The sequence below is a fragment of the Pleuronectes platessa genome, chromosome 4 (genome assembly GCF_947347685.1).
Source record: "Pleuronectes platessa chromosome 4, fPlePla1.1, whole genome shotgun sequence".
Lineage (NCBI taxonomy): Eukaryota > Metazoa > Chordata > Actinopteri > Pleuronectiformes > Pleuronectidae > Pleuronectes > Pleuronectes platessa.
Window position 1 is genome coordinate 21,090,578 of NC_070629.1, and position 18,667 is coordinate 21,109,244.

At 42.2% G+C, this 18,667-nt stretch overlaps 2 protein-coding genes and 1 long non-coding RNA gene across 4 annotated transcripts; 1 reads left to right on the plus strand and 2 right to left on the minus strand.

Moving 5' to 3' along the window:
* The first annotated feature begins 4,321 nt into the window (after nt 1-4,321).
* Nucleotides 4,322-5,878, plus strand: LOC128438486 (SWI/SNF-related matrix-associated actin-dependent regulator of chromatin subfamily A containing DEAD/H box 1B-like). Its single transcript, XM_053421069.1, has 5 exons — nt 4,322-4,399; nt 4,681-4,731; nt 4,938-5,056; nt 5,303-5,485; nt 5,719-5,878. Exons 1-5 carry the CDS (start codon nt 4,322-4,324, stop codon nt 5,876-5,878), a joined length of 591 nt encoding a protein of 196 aa, XP_053277044.1.
* An 860-nt stretch (nt 5,879-6,738) lies between these two features.
* Nucleotides 6,739-12,969, minus strand: LOC128438787 (uncharacterized). The gene is made up of 2 exons (XR_008338386.1): nt 9,948-12,969; nt 6,739-9,145 (listed from the first exon to the last, which is right to left on the minus strand). It is a non-coding gene; the product is annotated as an uncharacterized LOC128438787 (long non-coding RNA).
* A 1,048-nt stretch (nt 12,970-14,017) lies between these two features.
* Nucleotides 14,018-17,756, minus strand: LOC128438777 (perforin-1). Of its 2 annotated transcripts, none has more exons than XM_053421476.1 (5): nt 17,571-17,756; nt 15,963-16,238; nt 15,570-15,841; nt 15,264-15,405; nt 14,018-15,125 (listed from the first exon to the last, which is right to left on the minus strand). In XM_053421476.1, exons 2-5 carry the CDS (start codon nt 16,230-16,232, stop codon nt 14,331-14,333), a joined length of 1,479 nt encoding a protein of 492 aa, XP_053277451.1. In that variant the 5' UTR covers nt 16,233-16,238; nt 17,571-17,756; the 3' UTR covers nt 14,018-14,330. The 2 variants fall into 2 exon arrangements, with proteins under 2 accessions (XP_053277451.1, XP_053277452.1); XM_053421477.1 differs by lacking the exon at nt 17,571-17,756 and adding an exon at nt 16,761-16,890.
* Between the last annotated feature and the right edge of the window lie 911 nt (nt 17,757-18,667).

An 18,667-nucleotide genomic window follows, 5' to 3' on the forward strand; every position in this document is an offset into this window, starting at 1 on the left:
AACATGTGTGTGTATGTGTGTGTGTGTGTGTGTGTGTTTGGGTGCACACAAACTGTGTACCTACAGTACATAAACCCAGTCTGTCAGAGAACACAGTGTCCAGAGTTTACACTGGATAGATAGATAGATAGATAGATAGATAGATAGATAGATAGATAGATAGATAGATAGATAGATAGATATCTTTGTCATTGTTCATTAGCAGAAAATAACATGACCAGAATTGTATGTGTTGTGTAGCAGTGTTTTTGATGATGTGTGGATGTGTGTGTGATGATGTGTGTGTACGTGTAGCAGTGTGTTTTTGATGATGTGTGTGCAAGATGATGGTGGGGCTATTTGTGATGCAGTGTTGACACCAAAGCAGATGCCTGCAGTGAATCTGATAGCATCATTTCTTTTATTTAATAATGCAGAGCTGTGCTGCTTTTTCAGAGGTTTGTGGTAATGGATGAGCAGCTCTGACTACAGCTGAGGAGGATATCCATAAATAGTGGTTACCCTCCTATTGGGCTATAAAACAAGATGGGGCTCATTTATACTGCACTCAGATTGGTTTCATATTGTGTCGCGTGTGACAGTAAAAATGGCTGGTGTAGATTTATAGTTCTCACAATGAACAATCTTTTTACTACCTACCTGTAATTTATTATTGCCTCTACAGTATCTCACATGGTCAGTGTGTTCACAGCAGTTTTTGTCAGCTCACTGTGACTCTGCAGTGAATTGAATATATATATATATATATACACTACCGTTCAAAAGTTTGGGGTCACCCAGACAATTTTGTGTTGGGTTAGAACTAAAACTCACACTTTTATTTATCAAATGAGTTGCAAAACTAATAGAAAATATAGTCAAGACATTGACAAGGTTAGAAATAATGTTTTTTTTTTTTTATATTAATTCTGTTCTTCAAACTTTGCTTTCGTCACAGAATGCTCCATTTGCAGCAATCAGAGCATTGCAGACCTTTGGCTTTCTAGCTGTTAATTTGTTGAGGTAATCTGTAGAAATGTCACCGCACGCTTCCTGAAGCCCCTCCCACAAGTTGGATTGTCTTTATCGGCACTTCTTGCGTACCATACGGTCAAGCTGCTCCCACAACAGCTCAATGGGGTTGAGATCTGGTGACTGCGCTGGTCACTCCATTACAGACAGCATACCAGCTGCCTGATTCTTCCCTAAATAATCTTGCATAATTTGGAGGTGTGCTTTGGGTCATTGTCCTGTTGTAGGAGGAAATTGGCTCCAATCAAGCGCTGTCCACAGGGTATAGCATGGCGTTACAAAATGGAGTGATAGCCTTCCTTATTTAAAATCCCTTTTACCTTGTACAAATCTCCCACTTTACCAGCACCAAAGCAGCCACAGACCATCACATTACCTCCACAATGCTGGACAGATGGCGTCAGGACTCTTCCAGCATCTTTTCACCTTTTCTGCATCTCACAAATGTTCTTCTGTGTGATCCAAACACCTCAATCCTTGATTCGTCTGTCCATAACAATTTTTTCCAATCTTCTTCTGTCCAATGTCTGTGCTCTTTTGCTCATATCAATCTTTTCTTTTTATTAGCCAGTCTCAGATATGGCTTTTTCTTTGCCACTCTACCTAGAAGGCAAGCATCCCGGAGTCGCTTCTTCACTGTAGACATTGACACTGGCGTTTTACGGGTACAGTTTAAAGAAGCTGCCAGTTGAGGACCTGTGAGCAGGGGCGCCGCTAGGGATTTTGGGCCCCATGAAAAGAATCTTTACAGGGCCCCCAACACAGCGGCAAAATTTTTTGATGCTATTTTACATACAATTATGCATTTTAATGGTATTTTTGACTATCATTACCATATTTGTGAAAGAAGAACAGCATGACAGTTGACATGTACAGTAGGGGAAGAACTGAGCACTCTGAATACAATGGAATTCATTTTGAGTCATTTATTTGCTGCACCACTGATTCTTAAATTGGAAATAAACTCTTCCATGAAAAAATAGCAATTATAATCAGTGGAGAGAAAAAAATCTCAGCAAAAACAAAAACGCCATCAGAATACAAAATGGCCATATATGATTTCTCATCATTTAAGTAGAACTTAATATATGAAAGAATGGCAAATATATATATAATATAACGTTGCCGACTGAGTCAAGCTTCCTTTTGCAACCTTTCAATCACTGGTCCTTGCTCAACTCTTCTCACCAAAAGCCCAACGCCGAGCCTTCTCATGTGCAAAATCACTTATCAGGTCTTTGAAGTCCAGCTTTCTAGCCAACTGACTCTCAATTGACAGCATGGCAAGACTGCAAAGTCTTTCCTGAGACATTGTGGACCTCAAATAGTTTTTTATCATTTTTAGTTTACTGAACGCTCTCTCACCACCAGCAACAGTAACTGGCAGGGTGCAAAATATGCGCAAGGCGATGCACACTTCTCCAATGTATTGTACATTCGACGCCACTTCACATCACACATTTTATACCCATTTTGACTGGTCAGTGCACTAGTGGAAGGCTTTTTCTGTACATGGGAGAAAAGCACACATGGTATGCAATAAAGTGAATTATTACTTTGACTAAAAGTCAGCCAGTCTCTGTTTACCTTTTCTCTTTTATTTGCTGCCTTTGTATAATTCAGGTAGTCAGGGAATGGCTTCCCCTTTGAATCACATGGCATTTCTACTTCTTTCTCTCTCATGGCCAATTTCCTTACTATCTTCTCCCTATCCTGATCAGTTAAAGCTGCTGGCCAGAAACCAGGTTCATCAGTCAAATGATCTTCTTCCCTTTCAAAGACCTGAACATCAGCTTGTTGTTCTTCCTGCCTCTCTGTTGTCTTTCTGGCTCTTTCTGTATTCAGTCCATCCTCCTCTGAATTCCTTTCAACTTCTTCGCCCTCACTCTCTGTCGCCTGTGTTTCTGCACTCTCACATGTCATCTGTACCCTCTTCCATCTCTTCCTCCACTTCCTCCACATCCCTCCCTGACAAACCAGAAGAGGGTCCTGGACCTGGCTCTGTAGAGTGTACATGACATACATTAATTATATAGGATTTCCTATAATATAACTATTTGTAATAGCATAGTCACCAACATGTAAACTTCTCTGATTGGACTGAGAGCAGTCACCCCAGTCTGCTGCACACACCACAGATGTTCTCCTCTGTTCTTACTGCACGTCTTCTATTTCATTTTTTAAAAGGGTTTATGCTTTTTAAACCATTAAAATTGTTCAAAATGCCTTTTATTTAATTCATTTTAATTAATGAATTACCTTCATATTTGTATTGTTTTGAGACTGTAGTAAAATGTATTATATTTTGTATTATATTATATATTATTATTATTATTATTATTATTATTATTATTTCAACACACACAGCTGCTCACCTCCTTCCTCATGTGGGGCCACTGGGGCTGATTCAGGGGCAGGGGGAGTTGGGGGCTGACAGACAGCTGCTGCAGCTTCTGGTGCACTTGACTCTGTTCAGAATGAGGCATCATTTTGACAGAGGGGAGATTAACTATTATTGAATAAGAACAGCTTGATAAATGTTTGACTGGATTGATTATTTAACTAATATAGCAGTAAAATGTAAAAATCCAGAGTTTTCTTGAGCTAACATGGTGAGAAAAGTGAGCTAGCTTATAGACCACAGACAGGGACAAAGTTAATATCCATAACTTTCCACCACAACAAACCCACCTTTTTTTTGGAAATACTGGGTGACATATTGTCGACCCTTCAACTCCTTCTCCTCTCTTAATTTATTTTCCTTTCTTTTTTGGCTGCCTGATTTTTGAGGTATACTGCTGTCTCCTCCGCCGCTGTGGCACGCTGTCTGTGACAAATCGCCGGTGCGCTACCGGCTGCAGCTGATCCAGTCGGACTGAACCATTTTACGTAAATAGAGGGGGGGAAGGGGGGGCCCTGCAGGGGTTGATGCTTCCAAAACAAATAAAGGAATTGTTACCAGGACATGGAAAATAAAATATGTGTGATTATATGTTAGTTAATAACTTAGTGTCATTATTTTTTCTGTATTATAATTTCATCATCATTAGGGGCCTCTCTGGGCCCCCCTCCATCATGGGCCCCTAGAATCCGTCTCCTTTACCCCCCCTTTTCGGCGCCCCTGCCTGTGAGGCTTCTATTTCTCAAACTAAAGACTCTAATATACTTGTCTTCTTGCTGAGTTTTGCACCGGGGCCTCCCACTTCTCGTTCTACTCTGGTTAGAGCCCGTTTTTGCTGTTCTCTGAAGGGAGTACTACACACCGTTGTAGGAAATTTTCAGTTTCTTCCAAATTTCTCAGTTGAGGAAGATGGCCAACCACCCACTGCTCCACAGACAGTACTACACCACAGAGAAGCTCAAAGCCATGAGCAAACTCATGCTCAAGGTCAGTCCTCTTTCACTATCCTTTGTTCTTTTACTTTTTTTATTAATTCTGTACTTGACCTTCAGTTTGTATAATTTGAATTTTTCAACCATTCAATTGTTGATTATCCCTTTCTCCACACTCTGTATTTCTCTGTTCCCATATTTTAACTGAACAATTGAATATACGTTTTGCTTTAGCTCTTGACGGTTGATGTGCTTGACGCTTGGTGCTGGCATCAAACTTGTACATGCGAGTTCTCAATAAAGGTTTAATCTATTTTTCTGCGTTTCCTTCCTCAGGAGCCAACTCACTTTGATGCAGATGCGGCTCTGATCCAGGAGGACATGGAGGTGATGTCAGACTTTGAGCTGCATCGTCTGTGCCAGAAAATACTCCACCATCAGCTCCTACCAGCTTGAAAACAATCTCCTGCTTGACTCTAGGAAGTTCCCTAGCCCTAACCCTAAAAAACAAGGTATGTACTAATGTACAGAATCATGTGTGTGGACTGTGTGCGAAGGAGGAAGAGATAATTTATCATCATTTACTCCAACAGGGCGACAGAGTGGTACTATTCAGTCAGTTCACCATGATGCTGGACATCGTGGAAGTGATGCTGAAACATCACAAGCATCGTTACATCCGACTGGATGGATCTACACCCATAGCCGACAGGTCAGTTAGAGTTGGGCTTTATCAAATTGTTGATATGGTTAAACCTTTCCTAAATGTCCCCCCTGTACAATGGGATTTAGATGCTGAAGTTATATTATAGTAAATAAGTGAAGCATAGTCATTTTCCAAGCTGTAACAAAGTTAAAAGAATTGTCAAATTGAGAAAAGATGTCTATTATTTCACTTTATGAGCAGACATTAAATTGTGTCACACATAATGACTAAAATGATTTCTTCATCCTGCAGGATTGTGTTGATTGATGAGTTCAACACGGACCCTGAAATATTTATTTTCCTGTTGTCAACTCGTGCTGGTGGCCTGGGCATCAACCTCACGTCAGCTAATGTCGTTATTCTACATGACATCGACTGCAACCCCTACAATGACAAGCAGGCAGACGACAGGTGTCACCGTGTGGGACAGACCAGGTAAGATGTAATCTGTTAGTAATACCTGTCAAAGAATTTACTTCTTTTTACTTCTAACTACTTATCAGCAGTTGGATTGAAAGAAAACATTGATGTTAAATTCTCAGATTTGGATGTGATCCAAATCTCAGAATAAGACCATACAATATTAAATGCTATTCTCAGATCTCTTTAGAACTGTGCTTCATGTATTAATTGAGTGTAGAGACTAAACATACTTTCTTGTGTGTCAGGATTGTGAAGGTGATTAGGCTGATCAGTAAGGGCAGCATAGAGGACTGCATACTGCAGCTGGGACAGAGGAAATTAAAGCTGGAGCAGGACATGACTGCTGCTGATCAGGGTCAGGACTCACAAGCACCTGGACATGCATACCTTTTCTCAAATGCATGACCACCCTCTTTGATGTCATTCCTTTGATCCTGGCCAGAAACTACTGAGAATCATATGCTGCAGGTTCTGAAAATGAATTCTGATTGACTGAAAAACAAAAATTTTACCCGCTCTGAGTTAATGTTCTTACTTTGTCTATGAGACCAGTATTTACAGGGAAGGCTGAACAACAACAACTTAGCCTTTTTTTTTTATTAATATGCACTTCACATGTTACGTAAAAGTGTAGAAACGTGAAAGAGTGATGTTGATGAGAACAACATGTATTAGAGAGCACCATCTACCGTTTGGTACTGAATATATAGACTGAAACAAAGTTTCCATAACTGAAGTGTTGTGAACAAAGCCTTGTGTCATATACATTTAGATAGCTGTACTGTATGCTGGTTAGGACACTGAGAAGCCTGATGAAATATACAGGATTGTTTTATGGTAATGATTCTTTCACAATAGGTGGTGCTCTAAGAATGGCCCCTGACAGTGTTGCACCCTTGTCATTCAAGCCAGTGATTTTAAAACACACTAGTTTACATCCCAATGATTTTTATTCTATTCAAAACTATTTTGGCACTTGTGGTTGCATTGCAATTTCAGCCAACTATCTGGAGAATTAATTTCTGTCACCGTTAGTTTAATGTGTTGAGTTTCATCTTTCAAGCCCAGTTCTTTTCCTTTTAATTAAGAGAATGTTTTTACGTTAAGTATGGTGCTTGAATTAGTTTCTTTGAGTTTTCGAGCCAAGCAACAAAGAAGAAGATTTGAGGAATCAGCTACTGAATTCATGTACTGTACAAGTGGCTAATGTGTTGTAAGTGTACAAGTGTTACTGTAAACGTTTTAACTAAGTTCTGTCAGACAACTCACGTTTGATCATGTAATATATTTATTACAACAGATTTAGTGTTTGGCGTCTAGGCTCCAACTTAATCACTCCCCCATATGATTACACAGTAATGATGGGAGTGATGAGCAAATACTTGTAACCCCCGTTGGAGCCTACAGGTGGATGCTGGGCCTACAGGTGGATGCTGGGGTGGTGGAGGGACTGAAGCAACAGGTAGCAATACTGCAGCAGCAGTGCGAGCAAGAGGGGTTGATGGGAAATGTCTCTCTGGTTAAATAGACCACCTGATAAGGTGGGTGTGTATTAAGATGGTTGTGGAGATTGAGGTATGTCACATGATGTATGTCACATGATGTATGACACCTGATTGGCGCAGCGCCGCTCGAGTTGCCTGCCAGAACTAGCTCGCAGGCGTCGCCATATTTCTGTCAGACAACTCACGTTTGATCATGTAATATATTTATTACAACAGATTTAGTGTTTGGCGTCTAGGCTCCAACTTAATCACTCCCCCATATGATTACACAGTAATGATGGGAGTGATGAGCAAATACTTGTAACCCCCCAACACTGCACATAGTCGGAGCCTGACGTATGGATCGGTATCTGCTATGTGTGCGCCATTCACCGTAGGGGCATTAGCCTGCAGGAGAATATGCTAACTAGTGAACCTGTTATGTGAGCCATTCACCGCCGTGGTGTGGTCATTCGATGTAGCCAAATTGTCTGCGGGGGAATATACTACCTGGTGAGGTTCCATATACGGGAATATAGTGAACTTGGCACATGGCAACATATGCATCGGAATTTCACCTTTAAGCCCAGCATACCACCTGAAATGCAATAAAAGAATCAGTCTGCAAAGCACATAGAAATTATTCACTCACATGTTTTGTTTGTATCGCCAATATTCAAAACATGATTCGTTTCATCGGGCTTAACAAATGCGACATCCTGTCCTTAACCCTCGACAAGAGTAAGGAAAAACTACCAAAAAACCCCCATAAACAGGGGAAAATGTAGAAACCTCAGAGAGAGCCACATGTGAGGGATCCCTCTCCCAGGATGGACAGGAACAGATGTATGCCACGGCAAGGGTGCAATGAATCCCTTGGCATCGTTTGCATTGTATCGTCACCATTTGAGGGTATGAAGGCGCGCCAAAACATGCCTGTGACTATACCCGGACGCGGAGACGTAATGGATCCCGAGATCTGACATGCAACAAAGGATTTGTGCAGCGGAGATTACATATTAAAACACCAAGGCTGCAGATGATGTTTGAGAGTCAATATTCCTTCTTGTGGTGTCCAACATAGCATGAGTAGCATTGATGATGGAGTGTTGCAGTCATAGCGGTGCCACATCTTAAGGAGTGCGGGAACAGCATCCAGGTGTTAGGCCTCAGCTCTGGCAGGGATGGCGAAGCTTTGAGGAGATCTCGTCATGCATTTTCAACCATTGTTGGTAGGCAAGGGTGTCGTCAGATGGGTTGAAGAGGGATGCAAGCGTTTGATCATAGAGAAGAAAGAACAGAAAGCAGTATTTATTCTTAGCAATGATAATTCAGAAGTCTCGACAAGATCTATCAGACTTGTTGTAAACATGTGTTCTTCTAAGACTAGAAAGGATAAGGTCATGTAGAGGATTAAATGAGCGTCCTTGTCAGATTTCCTATTAGACTGCTTCCGTTATCGTATACTCTGACTCACCTTGACAACAATTCAGTAATAAGGAAATATAAAGCCAAGGTAAATGACAGTCTTACCTGTCATCATTGAGGATTCATAGATTTTCTATTGTAGCAGCATTGACACATGATAAGGTTATTGGTTCTTGATCTATTCACTGCTCTGTAGGAATTGGATGAATACCATGGGGTCAAGACGCTCGGGTATGGTTGGACAGATGGGATTTCCCTCTGCTTAAATAGACCGCCTAATGCAGTGGATGAGTGCTGTGGCTGGTTGTGGCAGGTGAAGTATGTCACCTGATATGTCACATGATTTATGTCACCTGATGTATGGCACATGACTGAAGCAGCGCAGCTCGATTTGCCTGCCAGAACTAGCTCGCTGGCTTCGCTCCATTTCAGTCAGACTACTCACGTTTGATTATTTATCTTATTTATTAAGATATTTATTATTCACAATAGAACATGTTTGTGTTTGGTGTCTAGGCTCCAACTTAATCACTCCCCATATGCTAACACAGGAATGATGGGAGTGATGAGCTAATACTGTAACCGCCCAACACTGCACAAATTCGGAGCTTGACGAATAAATCGGTATCTGTTATGTGTGCATTTCTCCATAAGCGCATGCCTGCTTGAGAATATGCTACCTAGTGAGCCTGTTATGTGTTCCATGCCACTGCGGTGTGGCTATTCTCCATAGGCGCATGCCTGCAGGAGAATATGCTAACTAGTGAGCCTGTTATGTGTTCCACGCCACTGCGGTGTGGCTATTCTCCATAGGTGCCTGCCTGCAGGAGAATATGCTACCTAGTGAGCCTGTTATGTGTTCCACGCCACTGCGGTGTGGCTATTCTCCATAGGCGCATGCCTGCTGGAGAATATGCTACCTAGTGAGCCTGTTATGTGTTCCACGCCACTGCGGTGTGGCTATTCTCCATAGGCGCATGCCTGCTGGAGAATATGCTACCTAGTGAGCCTGTTATGTGTTCCACGCCACTGCGGTGTGGCTATTCTCCATAAGCGCATGCCTGCTGGAGAATATGCTACCTAGTGAGCCTGTTATGTGTTCCACGCCACTGCGGTGTGGCTATTCTCCATAGGCGCATGCCTGCTGGAGAATATGCTACCTAGTGAGCCTGTTATGTGTTCCACGCCACTGCGGTGTGGCTATTCTCCATAGGCGCATGCCTGCTGGAGAATATGCTACCTAGTGAGCCTGTTATGTGTTCCACGCCACTGCGGTGTGGCTATTCTCCATAGGCGCATGCCTGCTGGAGAATATGCTACCTAGTGAGCCTGTTATGTGTTCCACGCCACTGCGGTGTGGCTATTCTCCATAGGCGCATGCCTGCTGGAGAATATGCTACCTAGTGAGCCTGTTATGTGTGCCATGCCACTGCGGTGTAGCTATTCTCCATAGGCGCATGCCTGCAGGAGAATATGCTACCTTGTGAAACTGATTATGTGCGCCATTCACCGCCGCGGTGGGGCCATTCTCCATGGCGCATGCCTGCAGGAGAATATGCTACCTGTGAAACTGTGATGCGCACCATGCACCCCCGTGGTGTGGTCATTCGCTGTAGGCACATTGTCGCGGGAGAATATATACTGCCTGGTGAGGTTCCCCCCAACTGCCCTGGCTGTAGGAGAATATATTGTGAACTTGGCACATGGCAACCTATACCCCAGAATTTAACACTCTAAGTCCAGCAAACCACCTGAAATGCTGGCAATCATGTACAATCCGTCTCACCCCTCCACAAAACACTGGACAGGCTAAGGAGCAGCTTCAGCCATAGACTCATTCAACCCCGCTGCTCTAAGGAACGATACAGGTCGTTCCTCCCAACCGCAATAAGACTGTACAACGCATCTACCTCTGTCAGAGCCACCATCACTGAACTAAACTAAATATACCTGTCTCAATTCATCATTTTATACAATAATATTGTCTTTTGCACACTCGGTCTACATATTCTTACACTCATAGTACATTATATATTGCATCGCCAAATACTTATATTTATACCCGTACTATACATTATATCATACTCTTTGTATATTCTTTGTATATATAAGTCTATATACACATATTTATACATGTGTACCTGTTATTATTATTATATTTGACTATTATTATATATACTGTTACTGCTATTATTACTATATACTGCTATTATATTGGTATAATTACTATCATATATAAATATATATACTATACAATTTTTTATATACTATCTAACAATAACATTACCATCATATCATCAGTACTATTACCATCATCTGCCACTGCACCTTATCTACCTATTTATCTTGTGTTTCTGTTTTTATTCTTTCTACCTCAATATTTTATTCTATTGTATTTATTTTATTGTAATCAAATGTACCGGCTGCTATGACGACTTAATTTCCCTTCGGGGATGAAGTAATCTATCTATCTATCTATCTATCTATCTATCTATTTACGGACCTCAGAGTGACAAAGGGAGCCACAACAACTAGGGCTGCACAATTAATCGAATTGCATGATCGTCAGCGATATTGACATTTAAAATGCGTGCTTTGCTACATATCAAATCAAGCGCTTTCTCGACTAACATTCGCTAACCACCAGAGGGAGAACAAAATGGGAGTTGTCATGCACGCACCCTGCAGCGGTAGCCAGAACAACGTTTTGTCTGCAGTCAGTTCCGGTATTTCTTAGAGAGTAGAGACAGAGAGTAGCCAATCACGGTGTCGTGTGAAAGGTAAATCAATTATCAGGAGCAGAAGGCGAGGAGCTAGTCCTTCGAAAAGGATCATCAACCGTTGTATGGTAGTTTTGGAATTTAGGGCAAGTGATGATAACCAAGAACAAATCATGCCAGAGTGAGTTTAGAGTTGTGTTTGCGCCGCATAGCAATACAACTACCTTGTTTAACCACCTGAAAAAATGACCCACAAACCATAGTACAACAAGTGCATCAAGGCCAAAACTAACATTACCTCCCTGAATCTCCGTCAATGTCCAACGTCAACAGAGAAAACCATAAACGACCATGCATGGTGCGACAGCGTATCCATCCCCTTCCCGAAGACACACTGGAATAACTGATGCGATCGCATTTCATTTGGCCAAAGACATGTGTCCAATAAATACTGTGAGCAATGATCAAGCACAACAATGGAGCCGTACATGTCCCTGACAATTCACTGCATTGATTGTAATTTGCAATGAAGAGTCAATGCTTACAGACGTCATTTTTTCCCATAAGAACCGACAGGAGAGTCGATTGCCCAGGACCTAATGAAAGATGTGTACATTAGCTGGAATGTAGCACAACATGGAAGTGAAGCAGTGTTCTTGTGCCTTTAAACATGAAAATGCTATAAAAATATATTGTTCCTAAAATGTATGAATAATCATGATATTAATATTGATCTAAATAATCGTAATTATGATTTTGGCCATAATCATGCAGGCCTTACGACAACGCTGCGCACAGAAGTGTTGTGGTGTCTTGACACAACAGTAAACCACCACTCTCTCACATCCAATGAAGGATGTCCAGAATTTTCTGGTGCACTTCCTCAAAGTGGACCAGATTGTAGTTGACAATCCGAAGACAAAATAGTTGCCCGCGAATTTAATATTCGTTCATTCGTTAGTTACCTCATGCGCGTGTTATTCGCGCAGCTGTAATAAACTTTGTTTTACCGGAGGTGCTGATGGAAGTAGCTGAGGAGTGAGCCATCTCGCTCCCTTCCTATCCCTGAAACTCGGGCATGTGCAATGCGATAAATATAGCACATGGCACGTCCGTTGCGAAATCATCGCATGCCAGAAGTCATAAGAAAGTCATATATACAAGTTATTTATAATTATTGCATTCAACATCTATGAGGGCCCACCTGAGGGCCCAGCACCCTGCACAAGATTGAACCCCAACCCTTGGTTGGAGGAAGACCACTCCACCCACATATATATTATATAATTGAAAGTTTCCGGAATAACAAAACATATTACCTGCTAGCCTTTGATTCCTTTGGGAAAGGTACTGTTGTCAGGAGACAGAAGCTTCAGACCCATGGCTGGAGATTGGACTACAACTCCCATAATCCTGCTGGAGTGACGTACCAGGAAGTACTATAACACGAGCCGGTCCCGTAATTTTGTTTACATCACGTGCCGGGAAGATGGCGTGTGATTCCAGCCTGAATTGTTTCATTCATAACGTTCAGTGCAGACTTCATTCAGCAGAGGAGACAGGATGAAAGCCCCAGCGGATCCAGGCGCGCTTCCTCTGCCTCCGAGGGACAACATCCCGCGGTGAGGGAGAAGTTGGTAGAGCAGAGATGTCCCGGGAAGAATCCGTCAGCGAAGCTGCCGTCAGTGACGCTGCCACCAGCGTTTGTTCGGCCTCGCGGAGCCGCCTTCAGTCAAGAAGTAGTTGAAACTAACTCGTGGCTCAGATCCGATGAATTAAACGCTTCGGGTGCGCAGCTCCTCCAGGATGTGGTGCGCGCTGAGAGGCCCGCGGGAGTCGTGGCGCAGACGCTTGACGTCAGATTCACACGTAGTGAATCTTGAAGGACCGAGCCGAAATTTCGGAAATAAAGCGAACTTCTTCAGAGGAGGAATTACTCGGATTGAGAGAGACAACGACCCACGGAGGAACAACGGTCACTTGGTCAACGGCTGAGACGCTGAAGCAACAGGTAGCAATACTGCAGCAGCAGTAAGAGCAAGAGGGGTTGATGGGAAATGTCTCTCTGGTTAAATAGACCACCTGATAAGGTGGGTGTGTATTAAGATGGTTGTGGAGATTGAGGTATGTCATAGGATGTATGTCACATGATGTATGACACCTGATTGGCGCAGTGCCGCTCGAGTTGCCTGCCAGAACTAGCTCGCAGGCGTCGCCATATTTGTTTGTATGATTTCTAGATACCTGTTTAAACTTAATAATAAATATTGGAATAAATATGTGTGTGGTTATGTGTATGGGGATTCGGCAGGAGGACCAGTAGGTGCCTTGATGAATTATAATGAAAGAAGTACAGATGCATTGTAAAGGATTTAACAAATCCTTTTACTTCTGACACACACTCGACCAATCACGAGTCAGTCTCAGCTGTCAATTATGAGGTTTCTCCCTGTTTTTATGGAAAAGACTAATTACAACCAAACTAATATCAAAGTGTACAATTAAAAAATACATCAATGTGATATGAACTACCTACAATGACAGAACAAAATCTTGAGGAGATTGGCTGTTGCCAGCCACCAGGGGGACATGGAGACACTTTGCCTCACTTTCTGAAGCCATCATGTTCTCAGTCCTTATAAACGTTTATGGGATGTATTAGCACCTAGTGGTGAAGTTGCACATTGCAACCAACTGAATACCTCCTCCTCTCCCAAGCATGTAATATAACCTATATGGTTGCCTTTCAATGTGAAAGGCCTTCTCTAAAGCCAATGTTAGGTTTTTCTGTTCTAAGAACCCATGAAACAGGACCAATTCTCGCTTATTCTAAGTTGATAAAAATAAATGTTTGAGCGTGTCAGTGCAGCAAAATACAATTACAGGTAACAGCCAAAGTATGTAGCCGTGTCTTGAATCGACATTTCTTTATTTGGTTATGTATGAAGGATGTAGAAGGACATTGACTTTGGTTGATAAATGCAGAAACATTACAAGACATTGTTTACATAGAAGACAACTGGTTTCTGGTTTAATTAATGTTTACTACAAGATTATAATATGACATTTTTATGTTTATAGTTCAAATGTAATTATAAAATGCCAAATATATTACACTTAAACATCATCTATATATCTAAATCTATGTTGAAACATTGTCACCTAACAACCTACTAAGCAAATGGGGGAGTAGCTTCCACACCTAATGGATCTCAAGTGAGCATCTCATGTGACGGAGTAGGTGAATTCGAGAGATCCGGGAATTTGACTGAACTCACAGATCATATCGTAAGTTCCCCTCTCAACATAATTCGAACATGTCACAATGTGGTCATCATAGTACACATCCTCGTCCCAGATTTCCAACCTCAGCTTGTGAGACAGTTCAACATAACCAAAATCAAATGTTTTGTACCACCATGGGTTATTGTTGTCAACTATCATTTTAGATTTCTGGTAATACTTGTGGTAGTAGATTTTCACGTAGGCGTCGGTTGCTGAGAAGGGGTCCGAATCCAGGCGATAAGCTCTAAGATTCCACAGTTTGAGGGTTCCTCTGCCAGTACGAGTCGGGCGGCTCTTGGAAGCAGGATGCAGCTGGTTCTCTTTAATGTAGTCAGTGACAATGCTTTTCAGATTGGCACTGATCTGCGAGTCCCCCACCAAACGGTGCAGAGGGAGGATGGCGTAGGAAACCAAATCAGGTTTGTCGTGGAGGCTGTTCATCCAGCTGCGGTATGCTTCAGATGGGTCTTGCTGGTTGAGGATTCCCCCATCCCCCCCGATTACCTCGGTCTTGTGGGTTATGAATAATTGGTAGGAGCCCATGCTCACACTCATATTGCCCTTCAGGATGTTGTCACATGTGTTGGACAAGGATGCTGTAGCAGGGAGGAGACCTAGAGCCATTTGGAATTCGGTCTTCAGGCATTCATTGATCTCGGACTCTGAGTAACCATTCAGTGTGGCCGGAAAGGTCCTGAAGGCAGTGATTCGCTTCACCTTTCCGCCAAGTTTGACCTAGGAAAACAAAAATATTTAATTTTGGCTTTTCAGTAACTATTGTCATCCACCTCTGTGTCATTATCTCAGTAAATCACTGTGAAAAGATGCATTTATTAAAAGGCGCAGAGAGAAAAGTGTGTGTGTTTCTCTGACCTGGTGTAAATAGTGTGTTCCATAGGTGTCTATCAGACGTCTGTACTCGGCTCTGTCCTGGCTTGTGTTTAAACTCAGTGGGAGTTGGTTCAGATTCTTAGTAAATTCTGTACTCAGCTGGGGATGATCAGCCAGCCTGTAGCTGAAGAAACAAAGGACATGCGGAGTGCCATGAGGCAATTAGAAAATAATCTTGACCTTTTTGTAACAAACACAATAAACATTCAAATTCACTGTGCGGCCTTAAACCATAGTAACCATGCCGATATATTGTTTTTCTTTTGTGTACCATTAGTTTCTCTTTACCTGTAGAAGGTGCAACTGAGTTCATGGGTGGCAAAAGTGGTCATGCCCTCGCTGTGCTGTTGAACAGCAAACTTTGCCAGTTCGGATTTGCTTCCTCCCACCACTGATGTGCCAAAGTTGTCGAGGCCCAAATCCACGTTCCAGTTGTTGCTAACCAGGGAGTTGGAGCTGCGCAGCAGGGAGTCCACCGAGTGGTGCAGGCCACTAGAAAGCTGCTTACTGCAGCGGCTGAAGGGACGCCAGTCCAGCACCGCCGCTGGAAGCCTCTGAATCTGAGGAGGATTAAAAATGACCGGATGTACATGGGGATGCAGGTGTAGTGGAATACAAGTGGAATACAACAGAGCAGGAGGTGCTCTGAGAGGCCTGAGCAGTCTGGTAGTTTGACTCTACCTGTCCGTTTTGGAACCGGTTGGGACACAGTGTGCAGGTGTGGTTGTCATCCAGGTAAGCTGTGACGTTGATGGCATACGTGCCCGTTCGACTCATCTTCACCACATCGAAGCCCTCTCCTGCCAGGTTGTAGCCTGGGACAGGAGGAGCGTTTTCACACTCTGAACCAGAGCCAGTCCAACAGCCATGGACTCTGCAGACCTCCAACATGCCTGACAAAGCCATTATCAACAGAATGAAGTTGCTCCGTTTATTTTTTCCCGCTGGCATGGTGACCTAAATGTAGCAGAGAACAAAAAGGTTGAAGATGTTGCCGTTAAAGTCATAAATTAGCTTTCTTTTACGAAGGCGAATTGCATTCATTTGAATTTTTTTTATTTGATGTAATTATCTCGGTAATATATATAATAAGTTCTCAATAAAATACAAAAAATTTTAATTCTTCGGCTGTATCTTTTTTTTTTATCTTGCCATTGAAATAGGCCATCACTTCTCAAAATAACTTCATGACTTTAATGCTGTGCCTAGACCCACATATATTAATCAATTTTGTCCTGTATTGTTAAATGTTAGAATATCAAATTGAATGAAAAGGCTGGTAATCGGGGTGGAATTGCTAGCTCTACGTCCAGGATCAGCGGCGGCTTTGCGCATGCGCGATTCATCTTTAGTCTGGAGGACGCGGGGCATGAGTCTCCTCTCTGCTCTGCCTGCAGCTGGGACTGCTGCGCAAGGCCGCTGGGAGACTGACTGCCTGCGGGTGCTCTTGGGCGGCGGAGGGGCTCACGGCTCACTCACCAGAAAGTCTCCAATAACACCAGAAAAAGTCGCTTGATTTGTCTCTAGAGGATTTAGAAAGTCGCCAGATTTAGCGGCAAAGTCGCCAAATTGGCAACACTAAGTACCATTCTCTTGGCACTTGAACAAGTAAATGGTAGGAGCCGCTCCCAGTTTAGCCCCTCCTTCGACCGATCCTGGGCAAATCTTCATATCATGACAGTGCTATTTTGTGTTTCACAAACAAGCCTGGAATCGATTAACGCCTTTTGAGTCTTCAGTAAGCATGCGCAGTCTCCAGACAAAACTACGCCATTCTTATGTAACCTTCAGAAGCTGGGGGCTGCTTGAATTCTTTCTCAGGTGTATGTCATACTTTTCTTATAAGCGCATTGCATTCATGTATGTGATGTTGATTAAAGCTAAGGAGTTATGTTTTAATATGACAAGTTAGGTATGAGAACAAGTTAAAGTATGTATCGTATGCTCTTAATCCTCTCTGCTTTACAGAAAGCAGTAATCCTGCAGCAGATGTTTTGTCAACAATAAAAACATGACATGCACTAAAAACGGCAAACTATGAAGAAAGACTAAATGTGACTCTATCAACATCTATTGCACTTCTCTCCGTCCTGGGAGAGAGATCCCTCACATGTGTTTCTCTCTGAGGGTTCTATGTATTTTTACCCTGTTAAAAGGGTTTTTAGTAGTTTTTCCTTCCTCTTGTTGAGGGAAAGGATGTCACACCATGTTAAAGCCCTATGAGACAAATTGTGATTTGTGAATATGAGCTATACAAATAAAATTGTATTGATTGATGATTGATCTTACCTTGGACTGTATTTGTTTTGATGTCCTTCAGTCCGTCTGGTCATCTCCTTTTATGAGTTGTCAGGCTGTAACTTTTCTGCTGGAATTGAAATAACGACCGAGGGAGCTTTTGCTGTGCTAAAACACCTATGAGGGAGTTCCCCTGCTTCACAGCTATCTAACTGTCTCTCTCTCCCTCCCTTTAATTTGTTCTCTCCCTCAATACCATACCAATTTTCTCATTGGTACAAAACTCATGACTGGTTTTGTTTTCAAGTTCAAGACCTGTACATGTGTGGGGGTGGGTGATTTTTATTTTGTCACAAAAGAGGAGATGCGTATTGGTCTGAGCACTCTTTACGGGAAATAGATGTGTGTATGTGTGTATGCACATGCATGTGAGTGTGCACATTACATGTCTGTTGTGAGTGAATGTGCGATCATATTTATTGTCTGGACCTGCCTGTCTGTGTGCTGATAATCTTACCAAAACCATCACGTCAGCTTTGACATTTTCTATTTAAAGGTGTGGGTGGAATGTTGTGGTTTTCTCAGTAAGGGCAAGGAACATTCAAAGAGAAACTGAGAAAAATAAAATAAAAGGTTTTCCAGCCCTGGTTTGCTGTTATATTTAGAGAACCAATATGCACTTTGGTGCCATATGAACAGACTAGTAGACATGTTAGAAAGCCATTAACTATGTCCTTGACCAACTACCCAGACATGATTTGGACATTTAAGACATTGTTCTTGACCAGAGAGATAGCAAACATAAAGACATAGAGCCATGAGAATTTTTTTAATAACTTTTACAGTTAATTCATAGTTGTGTATTGCAGAAAAGATGAGTAGTAACATACACAATTTATACATGTATAGTTTTTAATTGCAAGTACAGTACCAAAATTATTCATACACAAATTACAAAATGTCCACTAGTTATCTGAAAATCTTTTGTACACACATTTCTTTTGGATTGTACTTCTCAGTGCTGAGGTTCTTAAATGTGGGGTAAAAATGAAATTACATTATTCATCTGGCCCTCATGGGGGCAGTATTGGTTAACTACAGCCGTTGGAAATCACGTTTGTCTTCCTGTTAATCATTTTGTGATTTAT

Excerpts from the sequence above, each read along its gene's own strand:
- LOC128438777 (XM_053421476.1), bottom strand. The coding sequence starts at position 16,232 with ATGCCAGCGGGAAAAAATAAACGGAGCAACTTCATTCTGTTGATAATG. Across the intron at positions 15,842-15,962 it reads ACCGGTTCCAAAACGGACAG|ATTCAGAGGCTTCCAGCGGC; the intron begins GTAGAGTCAAAC and ends AATCCTCCTCAG. Across the intron at positions 15,126-15,263 it reads GAACACACTATTTACACCAG|GTCAAACTTGGCGGAAAGGT; the intron begins GTCAGAGAAACA and ends TTGTTTTCCTAG.
- LOC128438486 (XM_053421069.1), top strand. The coding sequence starts at position 4,322 with ATGGCCAACCACCCACTGCTCCACAGACAGTACTACACCACAGAGAAG. Across the intron at positions 4,400-4,680 it reads TGAGCAAACTCATGCTCAAG|GAGCCAACTCACTTTGATGC; the intron begins GTCAGTCCTCTT and ends TTCCTTCCTCAG. Across the intron at positions 4,732-4,937 it reads TGATCCAGGAGGACATGGAG|GGCGACAGAGTGGTACTATT; the intron begins GTGATGTCAGAC and ends TTACTCCAACAG.